The 24,329-nt window shown below is 42.9% G+C and overlaps 2 protein-coding genes across 3 annotated transcripts in view; one reads left to right on the forward strand and one right to left on the reverse strand.

Annotated features, from left to right (window-relative positions):
- Positions 1-4,337, reverse strand: part of CGA (glycoprotein hormones, alpha polypeptide) — a 92,120-nt gene extending 87,783 nt beyond the window's left edge. The window contains exon 1 of the mRNA XM_055136568.1: positions 4,272-4,337. The gene's annotated coding sequence lies outside the window, so the exon portion shown is untranslated. The remainder of the gene's footprint in view (positions 1-4,271) is intronic.
- Positions 4,338-9,199: 4,862 nt separating this feature from the next.
- ZNF292 (zinc finger protein 292) overlaps positions 9,200-24,329 on the forward strand; it is an 89,230-nt gene continuing 74,100 nt past the window's right edge. Inside the window, exon 1 of one of the 2 annotated variants that reach the window (XM_004605650.2) lies at positions 9,200-9,388. In XM_004605650.2, coding sequence (XP_004605707.2) covers positions 9,221-9,388 — 168 coding nt within the window. In that variant the 5' untranslated portion in view covers positions 9,200-9,220. The remainder of the gene's footprint in view (positions 9,389-24,329) is intronic. The other variant, XM_055135153.1, reaches the window with a different exon arrangement.

Here is a 24,329-nt window from a genome sequence, read left to right on the forward strand (position 1 = left end):
TGGCATTTTGCCTAGGGACTCAGTGCTTGGGTCAGAGGATGTGGTGTTGCTCAGGCTTTGTGTTGCTGTGCTGCCGGGACTGGTAATGACAGTGATGCCAATGAATCTGGTGATACAGTTAGGCCTAGAGATGCTGGGGCCTGGAGGTGAGCATGTGGTATTCAGGGGCTGTACTACTCCCTCATCCCCTAATGTTTTAAAAACTGTCTTATGCCATTTAGTAGATGTAGCAAACCTTGTTATTAGGACCAAAGGAGGATAGAATTAGATAACCATAGTTCTAAAAACTCTGAAGTAGCACCTCTATTGCAAACCATGATGTCCAAAGGAAAGAGAGAGAGGGAAGAAAAGTGTCTGCCATAGAGGCAGGCTGAGCCAGGGGTGGAAGGGAAACTAGGGACATTGGTGGTGGGAAACATACATTGGTGACGGAACAGGTGTTGGAACATTGTATGACTGAAATCCAATCATGAACAATTTTGCAATTGTTTATCTCACAGTGATTCAATTAAAAATATTTTTTAGACCTAAAAAGAAAAAAAAATTAAAAAAATCTCCAACCACCTATTTTATAGTGGGGGCTCTGAGGAGGAGGGAATGGAGGACAAAATGTAAAAATTTCCTTAAAATTTTTTAAGGAAATGAAATCTGTCTTTTGAGGATCAAAAAAAAAAACAAAAATAAAACAAAATAAAAACTTTGAAGTGATTGTTAGAACTGAGCCTTGCCTGGGCCATATCCTAGTCAACTGAAATAGAGGTGTGGCCTCTGAGATATGGCCAGAGAAATGCCATGAAAGTCATATGGTCTACATGATCATCACTTACACTAAACTTTAAGAAACTTCACTGGGGCTGGAGTGATAGCACAGCAGATAGGGGACTTGCCTTGCATGCTGCCAATCTAGGTTCAATCCTTGGTATCCTATATGGTCGCCTGAGCACTGCCAAGAGTAATTTCTGAGTGCAGAGCCAGGAGTAAGCCATGAGCATCATTGGGTGTGATCCCCCTCCCCAAAGACACTCTATACTAAGATAATATAAATTCTAAAGAAGAATAATTCTTTTTTTTTTTTTTTTTGCTTTTTGGGTCACACCCAGCGATGCTCAGGGGTTACTCTTGGCTCTGCACTCAGGAATCACTCCTGGCAGTGCTTGGGGGACCATATGGGATGCTGGGAATCGAACCTGGGTTGGCCGAGTGCAATGCAAATGCCCTACCCACTGTACTATTGCTCCAGCCCCCCTAAAGAATAATTCTGACTTAGAGTCAGAAATAATCTCCTTACAGTTTTCTCTTTAGATTTCCTGAAATATAGTAAGAGCTCATAATATGCATCTACTAGATGTTAGTGGATAAACTCATGGTGAAGAAATTGAGAAAAAATCAGTTGTGAAATTGAGAAAAAAATACACTTACTCTGCATGTGGTGACCTAGTTTATTCTAAACACCACATATGGTCCTTCAGGAGTGAAGGACCTTCAGGAGAACCATCAGGAGTGACCAAAGCACAGAGAAAAGAGTAAGCCCTGAGCACCACCAGATGTAACCTCAAAATAAAATCAGACAAAATATTGAATTAGAAATTTAACTGTCTTGTGAAGAATATCTAAAATGAATAGTGACAAAATAAAAAACCTAAAACAAATTGCTTAAATCTTAAAGCACAAATTGTTTGTAAAAGAGAAAGTTGACCCATATGTTTTTACATTTCTTTAATGAACTAGTGAATGAATGAATGGTGTCAGGAGTCTCTTTCTAGGATCCCTGTGAACCACATCCCTAGGTGACAATAGATTTATTTTGGTGAAAAAAAAAATGAGAACATATCTTGTCGTCTTTTGATACTACGTTATCAACAGTAACATTGACCGAGAAGAAGTTCTCCAAATACTTTTATTTATTTTGGTTTTGGGGCCACACCCGGTGATACTCAGGGGTTACTCCTGGTTTGGTGCACAGGAATTACTCCTGAAAATGCTCAAGAGACCAATTTAGATGCTGAGGATTGAACCCAGGTCAGCTAATGCAAAGCAAATGCCCTACCTGCTATACTATCGCCCTGGCCCTCCAAATACTTTTAACGCATTCCAAATTAGTGTTTGGAGAGCCTCTGATTTCTCCAAAATTATTTTAAATAGTAATGATAGAATTACTGTAAAAAAACCTATATCTGTGATTTGCAAATATGAACAGAATTGAATTTCGGTGGGCAATGACTACTTTTTATTATCTTGCAATATGTCAAAGACCTTAAGACAATGAATACTGGACATAATATGGCAAAATCTTGACTCAAGGGGCAACTTATAGACTTTGTAAGTCTATTTGTAAGATCCATCCATAGACTAACTTTAGCAAAAGGCAAATAAAAATGCAGGAAGTGGGGCGGGAGCGATAGTACAGTGGGTAGAGGCTTTGCCTTGTACAACGCGGCTGACCCGGTCTTGATCCCAGGCATCCCATAAGGTCCCCCAACCACGCCAGGAGTAATTCCGGAGCAAAGAGCCAAGAGTAATCCCTGAGCATCGCTGGGTGTGACCCAAAAAGAAAAAAAAAAGTGCAGGAAGTACTAAATCAAAGTTACAAGAGCTTTAAAGAGCAGTTAATTTCTCTATAGAAGGGGGAAGGGAAAAAAGCAAACGAGACAAATGTACTCTAGTGACAGATGCCCTGCAGACTTCTCTAACTGAAGAAGAGCTCTAGTTACAGAGGAACTCAAAGAATGAGGAGGCGAGGAGAATAGTGTTTTGTGCGAGGGATTGAACCCAGGGCCTTGAATGGACCTCCAAACCCCAGTTGGTGATAATTTTTAAAAATGCAGATGCCACAGTAGTCATATCCTCTATTCATTTTCTTGTTGTTGTTGGTTTTGCATGTTTTGGGGTTACACCCCACCGTGCTGGCTGCGGATGCTCTAGTACTTACCCTGCTAAGCTCTCTCTCCTGCCTCTGAGCAATTTCTAATAAGGTAAATGAGATAGTGATTAATACCTAGACATTCAGGGCGGGGCGAGGGGTGTGTGTGGAATAATAAAGACTTTTCTCCTTAGTGGAAAGATGCTGTGAGCAAACTCAAAAAATTCTCCATAGAAGCAATGAACACTGTATTTATGATTCTAAGATGTTATTTGGTTTTATTTTACCATTATTTTCATCTTGGTAAATTTTAAGTCTTAATAACTGGCAGTCTATTAAAAACATTTCCTTAAAATATTATTAGCCCTCCCTATTTGCACTTGGTTTTTCCTTATAAAGGAGAAGGGGAAAAAATCCAAATAGGCATTATAAATATCCTTCCTCATTTAATTATTCATTCATGTAAATATATACATGCTATCTTCTTTTTGGGAGGAATTCAAGGACCAAAATCCTCTTAAACGCGCCTCCACAGTTTCTGGCACTTTGGGAATCATTTCAATATATGGGACAGCACCTGGCTCGTGCTTGCAGGATTTTTATTGGCTTCCCCTCGCTATTCCTCTCAAGGGGGAAAAAAAAAATGTCTTCCTGGGAGAAATGGGTGTGTTTCTAACCAATTCCAACCGCGCTCCAGTGCACGCTCCCTCTTTGTGTCTGTGGGCATAGCAGTTTTTCCCAGACTCGGGTGCGGTTCTCCGCTGCGCCGAACCCCCGTGAGACTCTGACTCCAGTTCTGAGGTCCTGGGGAGGCCCGCGCAGCACCCCCCCCCCCCCCCCGAGAATAGGCTTGCACCGCGCCGTGGGACTCGGCAGCCGCGCTAGGCTACGGCAGGGCAGCCAGCACCCGCGCTCGGTCGGCCCCCAGCGCGCCCCGGAGCGGCTCCGGCAACCCCTTGGCCTCAGCGGCCCGGCGCTAGCAAACAGCAGGCGGCGGGTGCCGGTGTCCGCGGGCCTCGGCTGGGCGGCCCGGGGATCGGGGATCTCCAGCGCGCCCCGGGACGCCGCGACCCAGGGTTCGGCGCGGGCCGAGCGGGGCGGGGGGGGCCCGCACGCGCGGAGAGCAGAGCCGCCCGGCAGGCCCCAGCCCGGCGGCCAGGCCCCGGGAGGGCGCCGAGGAAGTCGGCCGCTGACTGCGGAGGGCGGCGCGCGCTCCGCCACCTTCCGGCGCGGCGCCCCAGCCCCGAACGTCCGTTCCCGGGGCCGGAAGGAAGTGCGGGACCTCCGCCCGCCCGCAGCCGTCCGTCACCCGCCGCCCGCGCCCAGGCCCGGGCAGGCGCGACCTGGCTCCCTCCCTGCCCCCCTAGGCCAGACTTGCTAGAATACTGGAGGAGGAAACACAAAACCCTACCAACGTGCATCCCGCGCTGTCTAGGAACTCATGGAGCTGGAGGTGGACTCGGCCGGGAGGTCACGTCTCTCCTTTTATTAATTTTTTGAAATGTTTTTTAAAATTTTATTGAATCACTGTGAGATAGACCCTGACAAAGCTGCTCATGATTAGATTTCAGTCATACAGTATTCCAGCACCCATCCATCTCCATTACTGTACATTTCCCACATTTCCCAGCACCAGTGTCCCCAGGTACCCTCCCATCACCTCCTGCCTCTCCCCCACCCCCCACCAGCCTGCCCTTATGGCGAGAGCTTTACTTTTCTCTCTGTCTCAGTCTCTGATTCTGTGATTCTGGAATATTTTCCATAACTTTTCAGTATCAATATTGCAAACTACAGAGAGAGAGAGAGAGAGAGATTTATGGACCTCTCTCAAATCTCCCAGACTTCCTCTAAAATCTAGTCTGTGGGTGTGAAAGTTGATAGGATCCTATTGCCCCACCGCTGCCCCACGGCTTCGGCTTCGAGCTTTGCACCTATTAAGCATGTGCACTCCCGTGCAGGTACTTAGTTCCCCAGATAGGCAGCGGAGGCCTTTAGCCTTTGGGTTTATTTATTCCTTGCTCTAAGGCACAGGTCTCTGAATTCATTCCCCCAGAAAATATCTCTGTAAGTAGTGTGTGTGTGTGTGTGTGTGTTTGTGTGTGTGTGTGTAATGATTCTGATGGACTGAAAATTTGGTATCTAAAGAACAAATGGGTGGGGGGAGTGTTTGCTTTGCATGGGGCTGATCTGTGCTTAATCCTTGGCATCCCATGTTTCCCTGAGCATTGCCAGGAGTAATTCCTGAGTGCTGAGCGGGAAGTATCACCCGGTGTGATCTAAAACAAGAGAGAGAGAGAGAGAGAGAGAGAGAGAGAGAGAGAGAGAGAGAGAGAGAGAGAGAGAGAGAAAACAAATGCACTTGCCTAAAAATAAAGCATGTGTACTTGTTCCTGCACCTTTCCTATGAATTAACATGAGATTTCTGAGATCTATCTCCAAGACAGCTGACATGTCCTGGAAGAGTATCACTAATCCTTCTCATTTATTTCGAACTACATTTCTGGAGAGATTCAGTGGACTTTCAAATTTGAGCCTTAGTGAGAAATCTGTGTGTTTTGAGTAGAGTTGACTTTCGTTTGCATAATAGACTCATTTGTTGTAGGCTTTGTCCTTGCTGTCACTCTTAGACAAAACTTCCAAGAGCCTTAGAGTTAGCTCAAAGGGTAAACCACATTGCATGCAGGAGACCAGGGTTAGTTCCCTCAGTACACAGTGGGGGTGGGGGCAGGATCACCCATACTGTGCATAACCCCAGAGCACCTCAGGGTGTGGACCCTAAACCAAAACATCCTGCATGCTTCTTCAAAGCAGTTTTTTTTTAAAAAAATCTGATTTCCACAAATCATTTTTAATCTAGTTCTGATTTTCCCAAACCAATGATTATTAAATTTTACCACTTACTCTTAGTTCTTATATTTATTTCCCATAGGCACCATACATTTCTGTACCTTTGTAAAGGGGAGTCACTGGAGGAACAGAAAGATAAGGTTCAAAGACATCAAGGACAGGTTAGGAGAGTGAAAGGCAGAATGAGGAATATTTGCAAGACACTAATAGCACTCACAAATCAATTTGTTAATCAAATCTCCTTGATATTAGGTCTCAGAAGGCCAGGCCTTGATAATGACTTAATTTCCAAGTATTTACTTAATTTATTCACTTATTTTGTTTTGGGGGCCATATCTGTGGTACAGTAAGTGATACACTCCTAAGGGTATGCTGGGAACCATTTGGTACCAGGAACTTCGGCATGGAAAACGTGTGCTTAGCCCTGGGACCTATCTTCCTGGTCTTCAAATTATTGTTTAAAAATCTTATTTTGAGGGCCAGTAGGACTGCCCCATGGATGGAAACTTGTCACAAGTGGGAGGAAGGGGTAGAGGGCAGTTAGGACAGAGAAAAAACGACTGTGACAATGGTAATTGGAAATGATCACTCTGGACAAGAATTGAGTGCTAAAAGTAGGTAAAGGGATATACATGTACCTTACATTACCTGTACCTTAAACCATAAGGATGAAAAGGGACAGAGAGAGAGAGAGAGAGAGAGAGAGAGAAAGAAAGAGAGAGAGAGAGGTCTATAAATGTAGACTGGAGGCGGGGGTAGAAGGAAGAAAATTTGTGGTGGGAAATTACACTGGTGAAGGGACCGTTGTTGAAACAATGTATGACTGATATCCAATCATGGGCAACTTTTAACTGTTTCTTTCATGGTGATTTAATTAAAAAATCCTTATATTTTGTGAGACTTTTCTACATATATTTTGCTTACCCCCATTTTGTTTAGACTCATACTTGATGTGAAAATGTACTTTGCAAATCTTTCATATCTTTCTGGTCTTTGGATTTACTGGAATATTTGTTTAATATTATATTTATCATATTTCACATTTTCAGTGTTAACTTGAGATAATGTCAATTGTGGAAACTTTACTTGGACCCAGGACTGGAGTGATTTTGCCTTGCATGTGGCTGACCCAGGTTTGATTCCTCCATCCCTCTCGGCAAGCCATCCAGAGTATCCCACCTGTATGGCAGATCCTGGCAAGCTACCCTGGGGTATTCGTTATGCCAAAAACAGTAACAAGACTCACAATGGAGACATTACTGATGTCCTCTCAAGCAAATTGGTTAACAATGGGATGACAGTGCTACAGTGCTTATTTGGACCCATGTCACAACTAAAATCCATTAGCCTGCTGCTCCTTTAACTTTCAGTGAGACTGTTATATCCTTATATCATTTTTTAAATCTAGTTCTGTAGCCTTTGAATGTACTCCCTAGCCTCTTCCATGTGTAAATATTTGAAGAACCTATCTTAATGTTGAATATTATAATAGTGCACATATATATTGCACTGTTAGTGGTAGTTTTCTTTCCATGAGGGCTTCAGTTGTGTCCTCTTATATGAGACTTTATAAGGACACAGCTACCGCTGAGGCATTACAAAACTCTCATACTGGACAACAAACTAATTAGAATACTTCCTTATGTTGTTTTGGCCACACCCCAGGTGCTCAGGGGACCATTTAGTGCCTGAGTTGGAACCCCGCTGCCACATTATCCAGCCCTTTGAGCTCTCTAGCTCCCTTAGAGCCATTTTTTGGTTTTTGGGCCACACCCAGAAATGCTGAGGGTGGGGGTGGGGTGGGGGGTATGTTACTTTTGGCTCTATACTTAGGCAGCGTGTGGGGGAGGGGTTGATTTATGGGATACCGAGGATTGAACCCAGGTTGAACACTGGCAAAGCAAATGCCTCACCTGTTCCACTTTCTCTTCAGCTCCGCCCTAGAACCATTTCTATTAAGACCAATTAAATTCTATTAATTTATTTTCTTGGGTGTGTGTGGGTGGGCCGATGCTGGGCCGTGAAGGTTGTTACTTCTGTCTCTTCACTCAGGAATTACTCCTTTCGGTGCTTGGGGTATCATACGGGATGCACGGGATCAACCCGGTTACCAGTCCCAATACCAGATACCTTTTGAAATGGACTCTACAGACAATAGGAATAATTTTAAATGCGTGTACTTAAAAATTGGAATATGTGGAGTGAAAAGATTATGTGCCTCAGTAGCATCACTGTTTTTGAAATTCTGTCGCCATTCAGTTGTTAAGGGAGATGATAAAATTCACTCCTCCCTCCCCCAACTTTAGGTTTGAGCTCTAGGATTTTGGTGGTGCCTCTTTCTACTGTTTAGTTCAAGTGTCAAGTATACATTCCAAGTTATAAATAAAATAAGGTTCAGAATGTCATCTAATTGTAGCAGCACGAAAAAAAGTGCTATTGATATTTACTATTTATAATTTATTTTAGCATCAGCTTCTTCTCCTTGGTTGCAATTTTTAATGGAGTACTTTTTTTCTTTTTTCCTGACCTACTTTTTCAAGCGCCTTCATATAGTAGCGTGATTTCAGCGATGGTGATAACGTATGTAAGGGAGTCTTAAATCATGGTGAAAGAGATGAGTTAGCTATCCCTTATTCCATCCATATTCTAGATATGTTTCCCAGGCTTAGAAAGCTGTTCCCAAAGTGCACGCTTTCGTTGTCTTGAAATATTTCAAGCTCTGCTTTCTCTTGTGTGCTCCGCTCTGCGCGCTGACAACTTGGACCCTCATCCTGCTCGGATTCCAAACGTTATTTTCTCTTTGTTGCCTCCGCCCCTCCAGCTTCTGGTTCTAGGGTGGGAAAGGCGTTCTCGGGGCTAGCAGAGGCAGCGAATAGAACGGGAAACGATCGGGTACCGCGGGAGTCCCTACAACATCCCTCCCGCCCGGGCTGGTGAGACGTCCAGATCAATTTTGACAGCTCCAAGTCCCGTTCTGGGGTCCTAGGGTGGGTTTTACCCTCCCGCATCTAGGGCCCGTCTTTCAGGTCAAGGGCAAATACAACAGAGGCACCCGCGGCCTCCAGCGCTCTCCTTCTCTCGCGCTCTTGCGGAGCCGGGGTACATGGCCTTGGACGACATGGGGGCCCCGGGGAAAGCCGCGCCGGGAACTGGACGCTCGGGGAGGACGACCCCTCCCGGGGCTTCTCGCCGGTGGCGGCACCCACGTGACCGAGAACCAGGGCTGCACCGGCCCGCCCCCTTTTCGGCCGCCGAAGCCCACTTCCCGCCCGGGGTAAGTCCAGCGCTGTGGCGCGCGCCGCGCCGACCCCGCCCTTCTCCCTTCCCCTCGCCCGCACCTCCCGGGGGCTCCCAGGCGCTCCCCGCGCCCCGCCTCCCCCGCCCCCGCGCCTCCGCAGCGGGCCCCTTTGTACGTGCTCGGCGGCGTGCGGGCGCGCGGCACGTGACCGCGCCGAACGTGGCATTGTGTTATCACGTGACCCAGGTGCGTACGCGACGGAGCGGGGTGTGAAGATGGCGGACGAGGAGGCCGAGCAGGAGAGGTTGAGTCGCGGCCGAGGCGGCTGCGTGGCGGAGCTGCAGCGCCTGGGCGAGCGGCTCCAGGAGCTGGAGCGGCAGCTGCGGGAGAGCCGGGTGCCGGCCGTGGAGGCGGCCACGGAGTACTGTCAGCAGCTGTGCCAGGTGAGGGCGCCCCGGAGGGTCCCCTCCCCCTTTCCCCCGGCGACCGGGGAGAAGAGTCGGGCGAGCTCGCGCCCGGCGGCCGTGCGGCGGGGCTCGCGGCTCCCCCGCGCCGTCGGCCGCCGCCACCCGGGCGGGCGCCGGGCGCGTCTGCGGAAGGCGCCTTTGTGTGGCGGCTGCGGCGGCGGGGCTCTCCGGGCTTGAGGCGGGGGGTGGGGGGCGGGAGAGGGAGATGGGAGTTGTGGCCGGGGCGGAAAATCCCCCCCTCCCCAGGGCCGTGCCGGACCCCCCCCCCCTCCAAAGCCGGAGGCTCCGCGAGCGAAAGCATTGGGGGCGGGGGAGCCCCGGGTCTTAGTCCGCCGCCTCTTATTGTGCCGGGAGGAGAGCGGCGCGCGCCCCCTCGCCGACCCCTGCGCGCTGTCCCCCCCGCGCGCCCCCCGCGCCGCCAGCCCCGGGCCTCCCTCCGCTCCCCGCCGCCCGGCCCCGCGCGCGCTCTCCGCTGTCTCCAGGCCTTTGTTGTAGGACTTTCGCCGCGGGACTGAAGGGGCCTTTGTTGGTGTTCTTTTTTTCAAGGCACCCCCCTCGTCCGCGCGCACGGACCCCTCCGGTGGGGCGCGGACCGTCTCCCCTGGGCTGCCCGCGCCGGCCCGACGCGCCGCTTCCTTCCTTGGCCCAGGTGGCCGTCCAGGTCGGGGAGGGGCAGCTGTCCCTCGGGGGCGGCGGCGTCCCCCCCTCCACCTGGGAGCCCGCGCCTTCCCAGGTTCTCTCCCCGCGCCCCTCCTCCCCCTCGGGCGAGTCCGGCCTCGGAGCCTGCTCTTTTTGCTGCCCTGGGACCGGTGGCTAGGGCAGGGGACAGATCTCGCCTCCCTATTGTACCCCGACGCGGCTCTCCCCGCCAACCGCGCTGGCACCCCCCACCCTCCTCCTCCTCCCAGCAGTTGGCGTGCGGACGGCGGGCACCTTTTGCTCCCTGGAAATTGGGGGTGTGGTGGGAGTTGGGTTCACGTTTGCATGCAAATCTCATCAGTTATCCTTTGAAAGATGTCAAGGGGCTCCTTTGCCTGAGGGCTAGTTAGCGAAAGTAGTGGTTGCCTGGTTTTCTGAAGGAAGGCAACATTGTACCCATCATGTTTAGAGTTCACTTGCAAGTGTATCGTTTAGACCAGCTGTTCTGCAAAGATACTCAGCCCAAGGATCGATCCTCTTAGTATTTCAGACTAGGTTATATTTTCACCTTTCTTTTGAATAAAAGCTTCCGCGTTCTGAATTCTTTTCTTTAAGATCAAGGGTACTTGAACCCATACCAAAAAAAAAAGTCTATTGTTCTATGCACATTATTGTCATTATTTGATGGTGGTTCATTTTTTAAAAATTTGGAGCCATTATGGGTTGACCATGATCATGGACTTATTTAGGCCTGGTGAAACCTCCTCTCTTAGGTCTTGGCGAATGATCTAATGGCAAAATGATAGTGATTCTATCATTCTTTTGAATTTTAATTTTCAAGGGGGGTTGAAATTTACCAGTTTCACTAGACTGGCAGTCCAGCTCATTCTCTCCCCTGCCCCTTCTTGTAGATATAAAACAAGGCACCTGTGAATAGAGTTCCTTTAATCAGTGACAAGTAATAAAATCTAGCTTTGCTGAAAGATGTCTTAGATAACAGTGCCCACTGTGGGGTTAAGGCAAAATATTCTTGACCTACACTACTAGCAGAATTAATCTGAGAAACTGAAATCTCAAGCAAGCTCCATTTTTCTGAAAGTACATAACATAAAGGTATTCCTTAGAAAATATTTTAAATATATGGAACAATTTTTGTCATTTTGATTAATTTTCCAAGTCATATTGTGATTTCTCTTACTATACACAAAGTATATTACACTACATAAAGTAGCAGTGCACAATAGGTTTACAGCTTTTAAATGGAATATTTAATATACAACGAACTGTATTTTATCCCACAGTGATTTAAAAGCATCTAAAATCATTCTCTGTTATTTGAATAGGTCCTAGTATATTTGATGTTTGATCTCCTTGAACATTTTATATGTTTACCAACATTTTTTGTGTGTGTGTTTAAATTGATGTTTTGCTGATCTTATCAAATGGGAGTTGACTTGAAATATAATTGTTTCTTTAAAATTGTGTCTTGATTAGTATTACTATTTTGATAGGAGGTTGAGCAAGGCAATAGAATTTATTAAATTTATTGATTTATTTATTAAATAATTATTTTATTAAACCAGCCTATGAACAATGCTAGAAATATGGAGCCAGGCATAATGTCTTGTTTTCCAACCTTGAGATTATTATAATTTTATATATTTTTATTAAATGGAATATTTACATGATTGAAAGGGCAAATATGAAGAAATATTTGCTAGTGTGCTTCAGAGTTATATGTGTTGATGCTCATTGTTTGTGTAATCCATGTTTTGTTTTTAAATTTTAGTTTATATTCTGAATTCTTACCTCAGTGAAAGGTCAGGTTAAAGAATATACTGAAGCCAAAAATATAGAAGTTACATAGAATATAGATTTTTCTCTTCTAAATGAGGTAGGATAATCTATTTTGAGAAATTGAAAAGGAATGAAAGACAGGCTCATTTTTCTCATGATTTTTTTTTTCTATTACTGGGATGATTCCTGGAAGCTTGCCCCACTTTTGCTTTTTTACGTGAACATTTGCGTAAAGCTTAAGTGGGAGGAAGATAAGGTGATAGAGGATGGGCATATGGGGATGCCTGTCAAAAAACTTATATTAAAAAAACCCTTTGTATGTTAACTTTAATCTGGATAGTGTTGTGGATGCGTCTCAATTTTCTTATAGCCATTTTAGAATAAAAATATAAAAAAGCCAAAAAACTGTTTCTTTCATTGATTTCTTTTAGATCTCACATTAGCATAAGGAAAATTGGTTGTGATTGGGACTTCTTGGACTAGTTACTGTGTTCCAGTGGGCCAGTGTTCTCCCACGGGTAGGCACCCCTGGTCATGGTCTCTGGTTCAAGGATCCTAGCTAGAAATCGAGTGTACCTTATGCAGACATAAAAATTTTATTTATTTATTTATTTATTTTTGGGTCACACCTGGCAATGCACAGGGGTTACTCCTGGCTCTGCACTCAGGAATTACTCCTGACGGTGCTCAGGGGACCATATGGGATGCTGGGATTTGAACCCGTGTTGGCTGTGTGCAAGGCAAACGCCCTACCCATTGTGCTATCACTCCAGCCCCCCAGGCATAAAATTTTTATTAAATGGTCATTTGTGCCTTTTATTTCTGAGATGAACGTAGTAGAATTGAAACTAACTTGAGGAGTTAAAAGCATTCCAACAGAATTGTCCTAAATGAATTAAAAAGGTTAAAAGTGATTTGTTGTGGTGGGAGTGATAGTACAGTATGTTTTCCTTGCATGTGACTGACCCAGATCTGATTCCCAGATTTGATCCCCCTGTATAAGTCCCCCCAGACACCACCAGGAGAGAGTCCTAAGTACATAGAGAAGTAAGCACCATAGGATTTGCCTCTTCCAAAAAAAAGAAAAAAGAAAATAGATGTTTGTTTGATGTTTGTTGACAGCATTATGTAATAAAGTGCAATGACTTTATGAATCCATGAGTTGTGACTCTTAGCGGTCATTTATCTGCTTGTGATTACAACTGTTTTTGTTTCAGGACCACACCTCGCAGTACCCAGGGCTAATTCCTGGCTCAGGCATCACTACTGGTGGTGCGTGGGGGACCATATGGGATGCCAGGTATCAAATTTGGGTTTGCCACATGCAAGGCACTAACAGAACTATTGCTCCTGCCCTCATGATTACAAGTGTGATATACTCAATAATTTTGTCCATTTTTTTATATAAGCCATGTTTCCCAAAGTGGGCAGCACACACTGGAATGATGTTGAGACAGGTAGCCTTAGGGAGCAGGTGGAGGTAACTATTTGTTCACTTACAGTAGATTTCCAATAACACCTTTTTTTTCCCCCTGAAAAGGAGGTGGTGGGCCTCCTTTTATAAACGAGTGTGGAAACAGCTAAAAAGAGCAGCACTTCTTATCTGGGTGTTGTACTTCCCCCACTTGAGGGTCTTTCTTTTTGGTCATTTTGGACTAGGGGTTAGTAGTTTAGTCATTACTAAATGATTTGATTTTGATACTGACATGAGCATGATATTGACATTCAGGGTTATGAATGCTGATTTTCCTAGTGATCAGGGTAATTCTAGAATATTGAAATTATCCCTTTGACTAACAATAGTACCTTTTGAGAAAAGCTGATCAGAAAGAAAAACACTGCAGCAATCTAATCAGTTTGGTATACCTTTTTCATATTAATATAGTGTATGAAAACAATTTAGAATAAGTAGGGCTGAATGCGTTTAAACTATTTGCTAATTTATACTGAATTTGAGAGTTCAAGGAAATATGTACTTTCTTGGACTGGGCTGAGTGCATGCAGTGCATGTGGGAGGCCTGGGTTCTTCCTCATGGTAACCCAGTACTATCAGGAGAAAACCCCAGGCACAGCCAGGTGTGGCCTCAAAGCTAAGAGAAGTTCTGCTTTCTTACCAGAAATCATTAGCAATTACAATGGGGCTCTTTAATCGGGGTTTCCCTTTCCTTGATTTACCCTTACCCGTTATCTGTCAACCATGGTATGAGACTGTGTATAATTAGAGAAACCACAGGGGTAACTTACTTTTTTTTTTTTTTTTTTTTTTTGGTTTTTGGGTCACACCCAGCAATGCTCAGGGTTACTCCTGGCTCTGCATGTAGGAATTATTCCTGGTGGTGCTTGGGAGACCATATGGAATTCCAGGGATCGAACTCTGGGCTGGCCACGTTCAAGGCAAATGCCCTATCCGCTGTACTATTGCTCCGGCCCCTACATGGATAACTTTCATTGTAGAACATTGCTGTATAGTGTTATTGTTAAATTCTTACTGTGCTTGATTTGTAAATCAAACTTCACCATTAGGTTTAGTTATGGTGTCTCCTTGTCACTCTCCTGAAAAGGAGGCATCATCTCACACCCTGGGGTTCTTAAAATGAACCTTAGGAGGAGGGTGGGGGTCATGTTGGTAGGGCTATTGTACTTAAACTGTTCACCTTGACTGGGTTTAAAATGCTAGGAAACTCGGCATACTTAATTGTCCTAATTAAAACTGAGGTTTGAGGACTGGGGAGATAGCTCAGGGAGCTGGAGTGCAGGTTTTGCTTGTAGGCGCCCCAGCACTGTGTATTGTGTGTGTGTGTGTGTGTACATGCGTGCATGCCCTCTTCATCCCCCTCCCCCAAAAGCAAAAAGCAAAAGCAGATATTTGATCTTTTGACGTAATTAAAATCCTATACTTACTGAAGACAGCATTTAATACTAGTACTAGGTTCAGGTGGTGGCAGGGCATGTAAGATACATGTACTGTACATTCCCTGCTACCATCTAAACCTAGTTCTTGTGTTAAATCCTATCTTCAATAGCAGGGGATGTAAAATACAGGAGATTTAGTAGAGTATACATGAATAAGGTAATGAATAACGTAAGATTTAAGTATTCAAGACAGATTTAAAATTTAAGTATTCAAGACAGTTGAAGAGACGTCAAAAGGCAGCATATCATTTATAACTAAACACATTTGCTATATGTTTTATTCCCCTGTAATTGAAAATATAGTACATAGAACTGGCTTTTAAACATTCAAGCACCAAGCCGACAGGGTACGAGAAAATAACTTGATCTTCCCATCCCAGGGATACTGTTTGTTCTTTAAAAGTTAGATGAGATCCTACTGTATACCACATATTAATTTCCCCCCCAACATGTATCTGAAATCTTTCATGTTCATGTGCCAGAAGTTTCAAATTGTATGCTATGGCTGTCTTTATTTGTTTACTTTTGGTTTGGGGACTATACCTGTGGGTTCTCAGGGGATACTCCCTGCTCATAAGGGGCGATTTGCCCAAGGAGTGCTCAGGGAACCCTGTAGAATCAAATGTGTGAACTCCTTGCATAGAAAACTTTAAGTTCAACAAGCTAACTTTAGTTTTTAGTTATGGGGATCAGACCTAGGGATCTTAATTTTATGTTTAGTGATTTCAAATAAGACAATTAAGAGTTCAGAATAGGAGTAAACACTTTAGGCTTATTAGTAGTCTTTATGGAAGAAGTAGGATTTAAACTGGAACTTGGTACTTATTAGCGTTTCATTGGCACAAGAGACAAAATAACCGTGCTGTGTAAATTATATATTTAATTTTTTTAAATTTTATTTGATCTGTTTGATATTGAGATCATATATGTATGTGTGTGTGTATGTGTGTGTGTGTATATGATTTTGGGGCCACACCTAGCAGTGCTCAGGGGATTTTCTGGCTCTATACTCAGGTATCTCAGGTATTACTCCTGGTGGTGCTTGGGGGACCATATTGGATGTCAGGGATGGAACCCAGTGTCAGCTGCATTGCATGCAAGGACCTATCAACCTACTATCTCTCAAACCCCCAAAACTTTAGCACTCATTATGATGACTACTTTGAAAATGTTTAAGCTTTTTTCCTTAAGAACTGGAGGGAGGAGAGAGAGAGAGAGAGAGAGAGAGAGAGAGAGAGAGAGAGAGAGAGAGAGAGAGAGAAGAAGAGGAGAAGAGAAGAGAAGAGAAGAGAGAAGAGAGAGAGAGAATGGAGGGGCACATCTATCACAGTGCTCAGGGGACCTTGAGTGCTGGAGCTCGAACCTGGGGCTACAGCTTGTGCCTTAGCCTTTTGAGCTATCTTCCTGGCTTTGGCCTTTTCCCTTTTATTCTTAATTTTTAAAAATAGAAGCTAGCACAGTGTTGGAGGGCGTAGGTATGCACTACACACTTGCGCTTTATCCCAGGCCCCTTAAAAACTAGACTTTTCTTTTGATTACTAGAGGATATCGTAAGTTAATTTGTAGAACACTTGAAAAGAAAAGATGACTTGCTTGTTAATTAGTGATAATTACTTTAGGCATTGAGGGAGTAATAAGTCATTTTAACTTTAAAAGTTTAGATAATGCTCAGGGGAAATAACTTTTTAAATGTTCATAATTAGTATGATTGTGTGCTGGAGATATTAAATCTCACTTTCCAGAAGACGCTTATATCAATTTTTGTGAAGGAACTACCAAATTTTGGTTGCTTTCTTGATATCTCTTGGTCCTAATTCAAAATGGGGAAGGAGGAAATGTATTCTGTAATTGCCCTTCAGAATATTTTACACATGTAGTTCTCAAGGGATACTTTGAAAGTATATATTCTGGGTCAGGGAAATAGCTCAACAGTTGACCTTATGCTTTGCTTTTGGAGACTCAGTTTCAGTCTCTTGTATCACATGGTCCCTGAAGAATCATTCGAGCACTGAACTGGGAGTAGTCTTTGAGCACTTCAGGCTGATATCCTAGCCCTTTTCTCACCCTCCAGAACAAGAAAATAACACATGAACTCTCTGAATACAGCTAGAGATTCTTTCAAAATTGAGAAATGCTTACAATAGCTAAGACACTTGCCTTGCATGCAACTGACCTGGGTTCAATCCCTGACATCCCATATAGTCCCCAAGCCTCACTGAGAGTGATTCCTGAGCACAGAGCCACAGAATTAATCCCTGAGCTCTGCAGGGTATGGCCCCAACAACAAAAACAGCTATTTTTATTTAGTAATATAAGACACAATCTTTGATTTTTCTTTTGGTATTTGTTCTGTATCAGTTATTGCCAGGTAACAAAGTACTAAAAAATGTGACAACTTTAAAACAATATCTTTTTATTACTATTTTCAAGTATTAATATTTAATTCTTCCTGAGAACTTTTGGAACAGATGTAGATTATCTAATTTCATCTTACTTTTCCCCCAAATCACCTTCATCTCAGGTATTCTCTGAACTTTTCATTTTTTACAGTTAGAAGTGACCGTTTCCTTTGCCAAGTGGATTTTTTTTCCCCTTTGTGGGCCACATTTGGCAGTGCCATGGAGTTACTTCTGACTGCACTCAGGAATTAACTCCAGGAGGTGCTCGGGGGACTACCTTTTTTGCCAGGGATCGAACCCAGTCGATTGTGTGAAAGGCAAATACCCTACCTACTTTGCTATCATCTGGCCCAGTGAAGTGGATCTTTTTATTTATGCGCTGGATTCCCAGACTTTCAGAGAATCTTTACACTTCTTTATGTGTTTATCTCTTTTTCACTATTCTTTTCATATATAATCCTATTATATATTTCGCTTTATTGGTTGTCAACAGATTTTTCGTCTCCCCGCATAAGAGATTTCTGAAAAGTTTGATCCTTTACACTGCATGATTTTTGCAGTATAATTGTGAATGAGCACTGAGCTAGTATTAGCTCCCTGCACCACAGGGTGTGGCCTCCAAACCAGAAAACAAACTTTTCTTTATTGCTTTGTAATCTTCATTGTTAGACTTCTTGGAAAGGAGCCATGTTGGAATATAGATGCTGCCCCTCAATACAGTGGAAGATGTAATACATTGACTGCAGACACAAAGAGTAATGGAGCAATTTATCATACTACTTCATGTGCCTGTTCATGGTTTTTGGGAAATTCAGTTTTCAACATTTCAAAAAAAAATGATGAACTTTTATGTTGAACTAAGAATACTTAGCTCTTCATTGGACTCAATATTGGACTCATTGTGGCTATAGGCTGATGCGACTGCCTACTAACTAACCTTGTCATTTTAAAGTGTTTGTGACCCCATCTTCCTTCAATTTATACTAATCTGGTTCACCTATCTTTGTGACTACTCCTTAGTTGTCTTTTCTTTGTTTTTATTTGGGGGCAATTCCCACTTTCTCCTGGCTCTGAGCTAAGGAATCACTCCTAGTGTGCTTGGGATATCAACTGGGGTGCTGGGGATCAAACCTGAGTCAGCCTCATGCAAGGCAACTACTGCCTTGCCCATGTACTATCGCTCTGGACCCCTTGGTTGTCTTTACTGACAGATTCTTTTACCTGCCTAAAGTACACAGGAATATTAGCTAAAATTAACAATTGAGATAACTAGATCATAATTTCTGAATTTTTGCTGTTATTTTGCATTGTCTTTTATTCTTGATCAGTCACATGAGTAGCTGTTAACCATTTTCCTTACCTTTTCATCACATCCAAGGTAGAACTCTCATCAGGCAATGTTCATGATACCCTTGTGGATAAGTCAAGTCTTTCTAGTCAGTATTCGTTCTGACAGCATTGTCTGTCTGCCACTCACTGTGGATAAGGTTTGTGTCTATTCTTCTGGATCTTGCTCTTAGCTCGTCATTCCTATTTCCAACCAACTGTGAACAAGAACTTCCTCATTGAATGTTTTGGTAGGTACTTCTAATAAATCAGATCTAATATTGAACCTTCTCCCTCTTCTTTCTACACTTCCTTATGCCTAACTTGAAACCTTATAGGTACAGGTGATATTTCTCTCTATCTCCACAAAGTCACTTTTGATGCCTTGAAACATTCTTAGTTTGTCTTTTTCTAACCTCCTGTGTCCAGTCACCAGTCTCTGTCCATTTTAATCCTGTCTCCTGTATCCTCTTTTGGTCAGATCTGATGTCAATGTGACTTAGTTTCTTTCCACAGGAAAATCCACCAGTTTTTGTTCTTTTTCCCCATGAACCTTCTTTTTTGTCTTTCGTTCTCCAGTCTTATGTATCATCATTAGACTATCAGTTACTACTTCAAAGCACAGATAACTGTCTCACTGTTTCAGAGCACAGCTAACTTTTTCACCCTCTTTAAAGAATGGGAAAATTGTACATTGTTGAATTCAGATTCTGGTTTAAACACCATACGTTCAAATTCTGGCTCTGCTATATTCTATCTATGACTTCAGTTTAATTGATGATAGTATCTCATGGAGTTGTGAGGGTTAAATAAGACCTTGGATGGGGCTACAAAGAGTACAGCGGTGGGGGGAGGAGGGGTGTTTGGTGGTTGCCTTGCATGCAGCCAGCCCAGGTTCAATCTCTGGTATTTCGTATGGTCTCCTGAGTCCTGCCAGGAGTAATGCCTGATCGCAGTCAGGAGTAACCCCTGAGCACTGCCAGGTATACCCCCTAACAGAACAGAACCAAACCAAATAAGACCTTGATATGGTGCCAATCATAACAGTAAGTAAATGTAAAATACCCTTTCCATGAGGAATAAAATTAAAGCTAAGGATTTTCATGATATGGGTTCTAATTCTATAATCTGATTCATTGGCAATCGTATCATTTCTTTGTAGCCTTGGGACTTCATAGTGTTCTGGGTGTGTGTGTGTGTGTCTGTGTGTGTGTGTGTGTGTGTGTCTGTGTGTGTCTGTGTGTCTGTGTGTAAAAAGCAAGGTAGTTTTTATTAAATGAAACTTGCAACTTGCTTAGAAAGATGAGAGGAGAGAAGCAGCAGAATTGTGCTCCAGAGAGAACACTGGATTCTCCAGAGTTTGAAAATAAGCAAAGGTACATTGACATAAGCAGGCAAGATGCCGTTATTGAAGAGCAACATATAGTCTGTTTTCATAGTTCATCTTCCATGACTGTTGTACTTTTGCTTCAGTTTTCTCTTTTTGATTTTCTTCCTTTTTAGCTTAAATACCCAGGGCCTATTCCCAGCAGTGCTCAGTGGGGCCATGTGATGCTGGGGATTGAGCTCTGGTTTTCACACATTCTAGGCACCCCAGCTCCTGTGTTTGCTTGATATAAAACCATTTCTTTGTCTCTATTTCCTCTATGTCAGAATATATCAAATGACTACATTTTTTATGAGACTTCTTTTTTCTTTTCTTTTTTTTTTTTTGCTTTTTGGGTCACACCCGGCAATGCACAGGGGTCACTCTTGACTCATGCACTCAGGAATTACCCCTGGCGATGCTCAGGGTACCATATGGGATGCTGGGATTCAAACCCAAGTTGGCCACGTACAAGGCAAATGCCCTACCCGCTGTGCAATCACTTCAGCCCCTTGATGAGGCTTTTCTATACTCTGTGAATTTTGTGATATTGCCCTCTTTATGATATAGCCCTCTTTTTTTTTTTAACTGTGTATTCTTGTCTTTATCATAGTTTCTCTGTATTATAATTGTGTGTGTTTGTACATCTTCCTCCCAACTTGGAATCTTAAAAACAGGGGCCATGCTTTATTTTACTGAATCTTTAAAATATTAAAATCTTATTGGAATGATTTTTTTCTTGAAAAGATGGTTTTAATTGTTGGGGAACAGAGGTGTTTAATTTTCTGTTCTTGGACTTGAGATACAGCTAAATGATTAAGCGTATGTGTTATGTGTGGAAGTTTCAAGTTTAATCCCCAGTACTTTTATGTTCCTCAGTTGCCAATAGGAGTGCTACAAGCACTGAACTTAGAGTAGGTAGACCAAGAACTGTTGTAATCCAAGAACGGAAAAAAATTTTTTTAATAAAATAAAAATTGTGGTCTGAGAAGACCATTGCTACTGAAACTAAGTTTCTTCTTGCTAACTCTTGTAAGCTTCCACTCTTGTTTCATCTGTTTTGTTTTTGTTTTTTCAGTCCAGGGAACATACCCAGCAATACTTAGATGACCATGTTATGTTGTGAATTGAACCTGGGTTCCCGGCATGCATAGCCCTCTAAGTCTTTTGAGCCTTTTCTCTGACCCCTTGTCCCAGTTCTGACATTGGGAATCTATATTCAGTGGGATCATTCTGTTTTATCAAATATGTATAGCCCTTATAAACAAAGTCTGGCTATTTAAGTAATTTCTCTTAATAGTTTATGTTAATGTGATAGCAGCTGTTGGGGGCAGGGAGAGGAAAGGAAAAGAAGTGTTAAGAATTGAAATTTATTTAATTGCCGTTGTAGCACAACGGCAGGGTGTTTGCCTTGCACATGGCCAACCTGGGTTCAATTACTTTCTCTCGGAGAGCCCAGCAAGCTACTGAGAGTATCCCACCTGCACGGCAGACCTTGGCAAGCTACCTGTGTTGTATTCTGATATGCCAAAAACAGTAACAACAAGCCTCACAATGGAGACGTTACTGGTGCCCACTCGAGCAAATGGATGAGCAACAGGACAACAGTGCTACAGTCAAATAAGTGGAATATTTTTTTAAAGCAAGAAAAACAAAGCTTAAATCAAGTAAAACTTATCTTTTCTGGTTTTTGGGTCACAGCGTTGCCCAGCATTTAGTCTGGCTCAGCACTTGGATTACTTCTGGTGGTGCATGGGGAAGACCTATAGGTGTGAGGAGTTGAACTAGGTCAAGTATGTGCAGGGCCTGCACCTTAAGTGCTGTACTGTTTCCTGGCGTTAGTAAAACATTTCCTTATACTTTAGTTGGAATATGTAGGTGTTACTGAAATTTAGGGACCAAGGGAAAGACTGAATTCTTTCAGACAAAAGTGCAAGTAGAACAATGAATACAAGTACTTTTCTGTTGTAGGAGAGTTTGAGTAATAGAGTTTGATGTGTTCTTTATTTAGATGTAGGAATTTCATTCATTTTTAATTTTATTTGGGTAATGTGTGGAAGTTTTGAACGTTATCAGTATATATTTATACACTATAATGAAGGTTTGTTCAGGAAATTATTTGATCTCCAGATAGTTCCAAGATCACTTCTTTTGGGGGTCCCTGAGGCTGCTCCCAGCTATATTTGGCCAACCTGGCTGGAAGTTAAGTGCTAAGTAACCCGAGCCTTGCTGTGCTGGGGACCATCAGGCCCATCCCACTAGTGCTCTGGGACCTCCAGGGCCACAACCCAACCTGCTTGGGGGCGGTGACTGCATCCAGCAGTGCATACGGTAGGAGCAGTTCTTTATCAGATTGAGGAAAAACTTCTGCACTTGTGGCATGCTTATCTTCTTCTATGAACATTGTCTGTGTCAGTGATCTTTATGCTGTTTTTAATTTTTTTCTACCAATAAGCTATTGAATATGAAGCCACTATGGTATTTCTAATTGTAATCATGTGTGTGTATATATACATGCACATATACCACTTCAGCATATATATAATTTTTGTCTAGTTATTAAATTTGTGTTCTAGATAAATTTAATAGAAAAAGAGCCCCTTTCCTCTTTATGTATTTTATCATGAACTCTGAAAACAACTGTTTATGTTGGTTTATAGCTGAAAATTTCTGAGGTATATTACTAAATAACTTTTTGATTTGCTTACTCCATTTTTAGAATATTAGATAAGTGACAGTAATAGTCTTATTAGATATATATGGCCTTTTAGTCAAATTCATTGTGACATGTATTTCCAGTTTATTTTTTCAATGATGCTTTTACCATTTTTGCAAAGCACCGAGTGGCATTTATCAGATTTCCCTCTCAGGTCCGTATTAACTTTTTATTACTTCTCTGATTATGAAGCTTGATTCTTTAAGCATTTTTCCTTTTCTTGTCAAACTCTGTCAGTCCAGGTTGCTGAAGGGATTTTATGGAAGGTTCCTTCCCAATCTGCTTCTCTGACAAGCATATTTAATTTGGTTGTTTTAGTTTGGGTCTCATGCTTACATGCTGTTGGCTCTGTGATTTAGTTATATACTTCTATCTGAGACTCCTGGCCTTTCTGCCAGGTGACACCCCTCTGCATTGTCTTACTTCCCTGCCTCCATTTATTTCCTTCCCTGTCCTCTCATTTCTGTAGTTGAGTTGTTAATGTCTTGTTCAAATTACTGCTGTGGTCCTGGTTTCTTGGTTGGGCTTTTCTGATGTTGTGTGCTAAAAAGAGTTAAACCACATACTGTTATTATGTATTAGGAATTGGAGATTAGTACCTGTACTTTGTCTCTCATACTCATTTGGCCATCTGCTAGTTCGTAGAAACTAAATTCAGTTGCAAAAACAAACCAAAACAAAAACACCATGATTTTTCCAATCACATTTACTCTGGTGTAATTGTAATGGTTCTTAAAAATCATTGATTGCTAAAATGATTTAAATGAGGGAATGGAATTGTTTATGTGTTTCATAGTGAAATTATGTATTATATTTCAAGCAGTTGGGAAACAGTAAGAATTTTTTAATCTTGTTAATTAGCAATATTTGGTGGCTTAGATTCCCATATGGAATTTCTTTTGGAAAAAAATTAGTAAAGAACATCCATGTAAGTTATTTCTTAAAAATTTTAACCTAGGAAGTTAGGTTAAAAGATGCAACACACTCCTAGAGGTTTGGGACTGATGAGTGGAGTTGCAGAAGTGCTGGTGTGACTATTTTTACCCCCTCGTTCCTTTCTTTTGCTGTGATGTTGCAGTAACTAGGGGCTTGCACACAGGCCTGCTGCGAAAGGTGCAAATTATTAATTGCTGAGCTCACGGCTTTCTTCAGGTTGTGGTGCTTACAGACTTAGCCATGGTGCTCACTGAGGCCGAACTCTCATTGTGGTACTTTTCAGGGGCTGCTGGGATGCTCACATATGTGAACTAATCTATTCCTTAGTTGAGGGGTGTATGCACAAACTGTTGTAGGTACTCGGTGTACTGTCAAGGGGGTCTTACACTGTTATGATACTGGGGTCTCAAATGGCAATGACACCTGTGCTGGGGATCAAGATTCAGGGATGTAAGACAGGTACTTTGCTACTGAGCTATCTGGAGGTTTTTATTTTCTTTAAATATTTTATCTTTTTTTGTGCGTGTGCAAGGGAGCCAACCTGAGGCACCGCATATGCATATTTGCTGAGCCACAGTTCAGCCACAGCCACAGCTGCTGCTTCCGTTTTATGTTTTAATAAAAAGCAATTATGTTTGTGGAGTAACCTCTTATTTTTAAAAATGTATTTTTTCTTAATATGTACATGCCCAGTGTTTTTGTAAAGGAAAAAACCCTTTGAAAAAGTAACAAATATGAACCTACCCTCCTGCAGTGGAAAGAATGATACTTTATTTACATCTCAGAAGTAGTGAGATTAGTAGAGTGAAATGTACAAGGATCTGA

Source organism: Sorex araneus, chromosome 4 (genome assembly GCF_027595985.1).
Source record: "Sorex araneus isolate mSorAra2 chromosome 4, mSorAra2.pri, whole genome shotgun sequence".
Classification (NCBI taxonomy): Eukaryota; Metazoa; Chordata; class Mammalia; order Eulipotyphla; family Soricidae; genus Sorex; species Sorex araneus.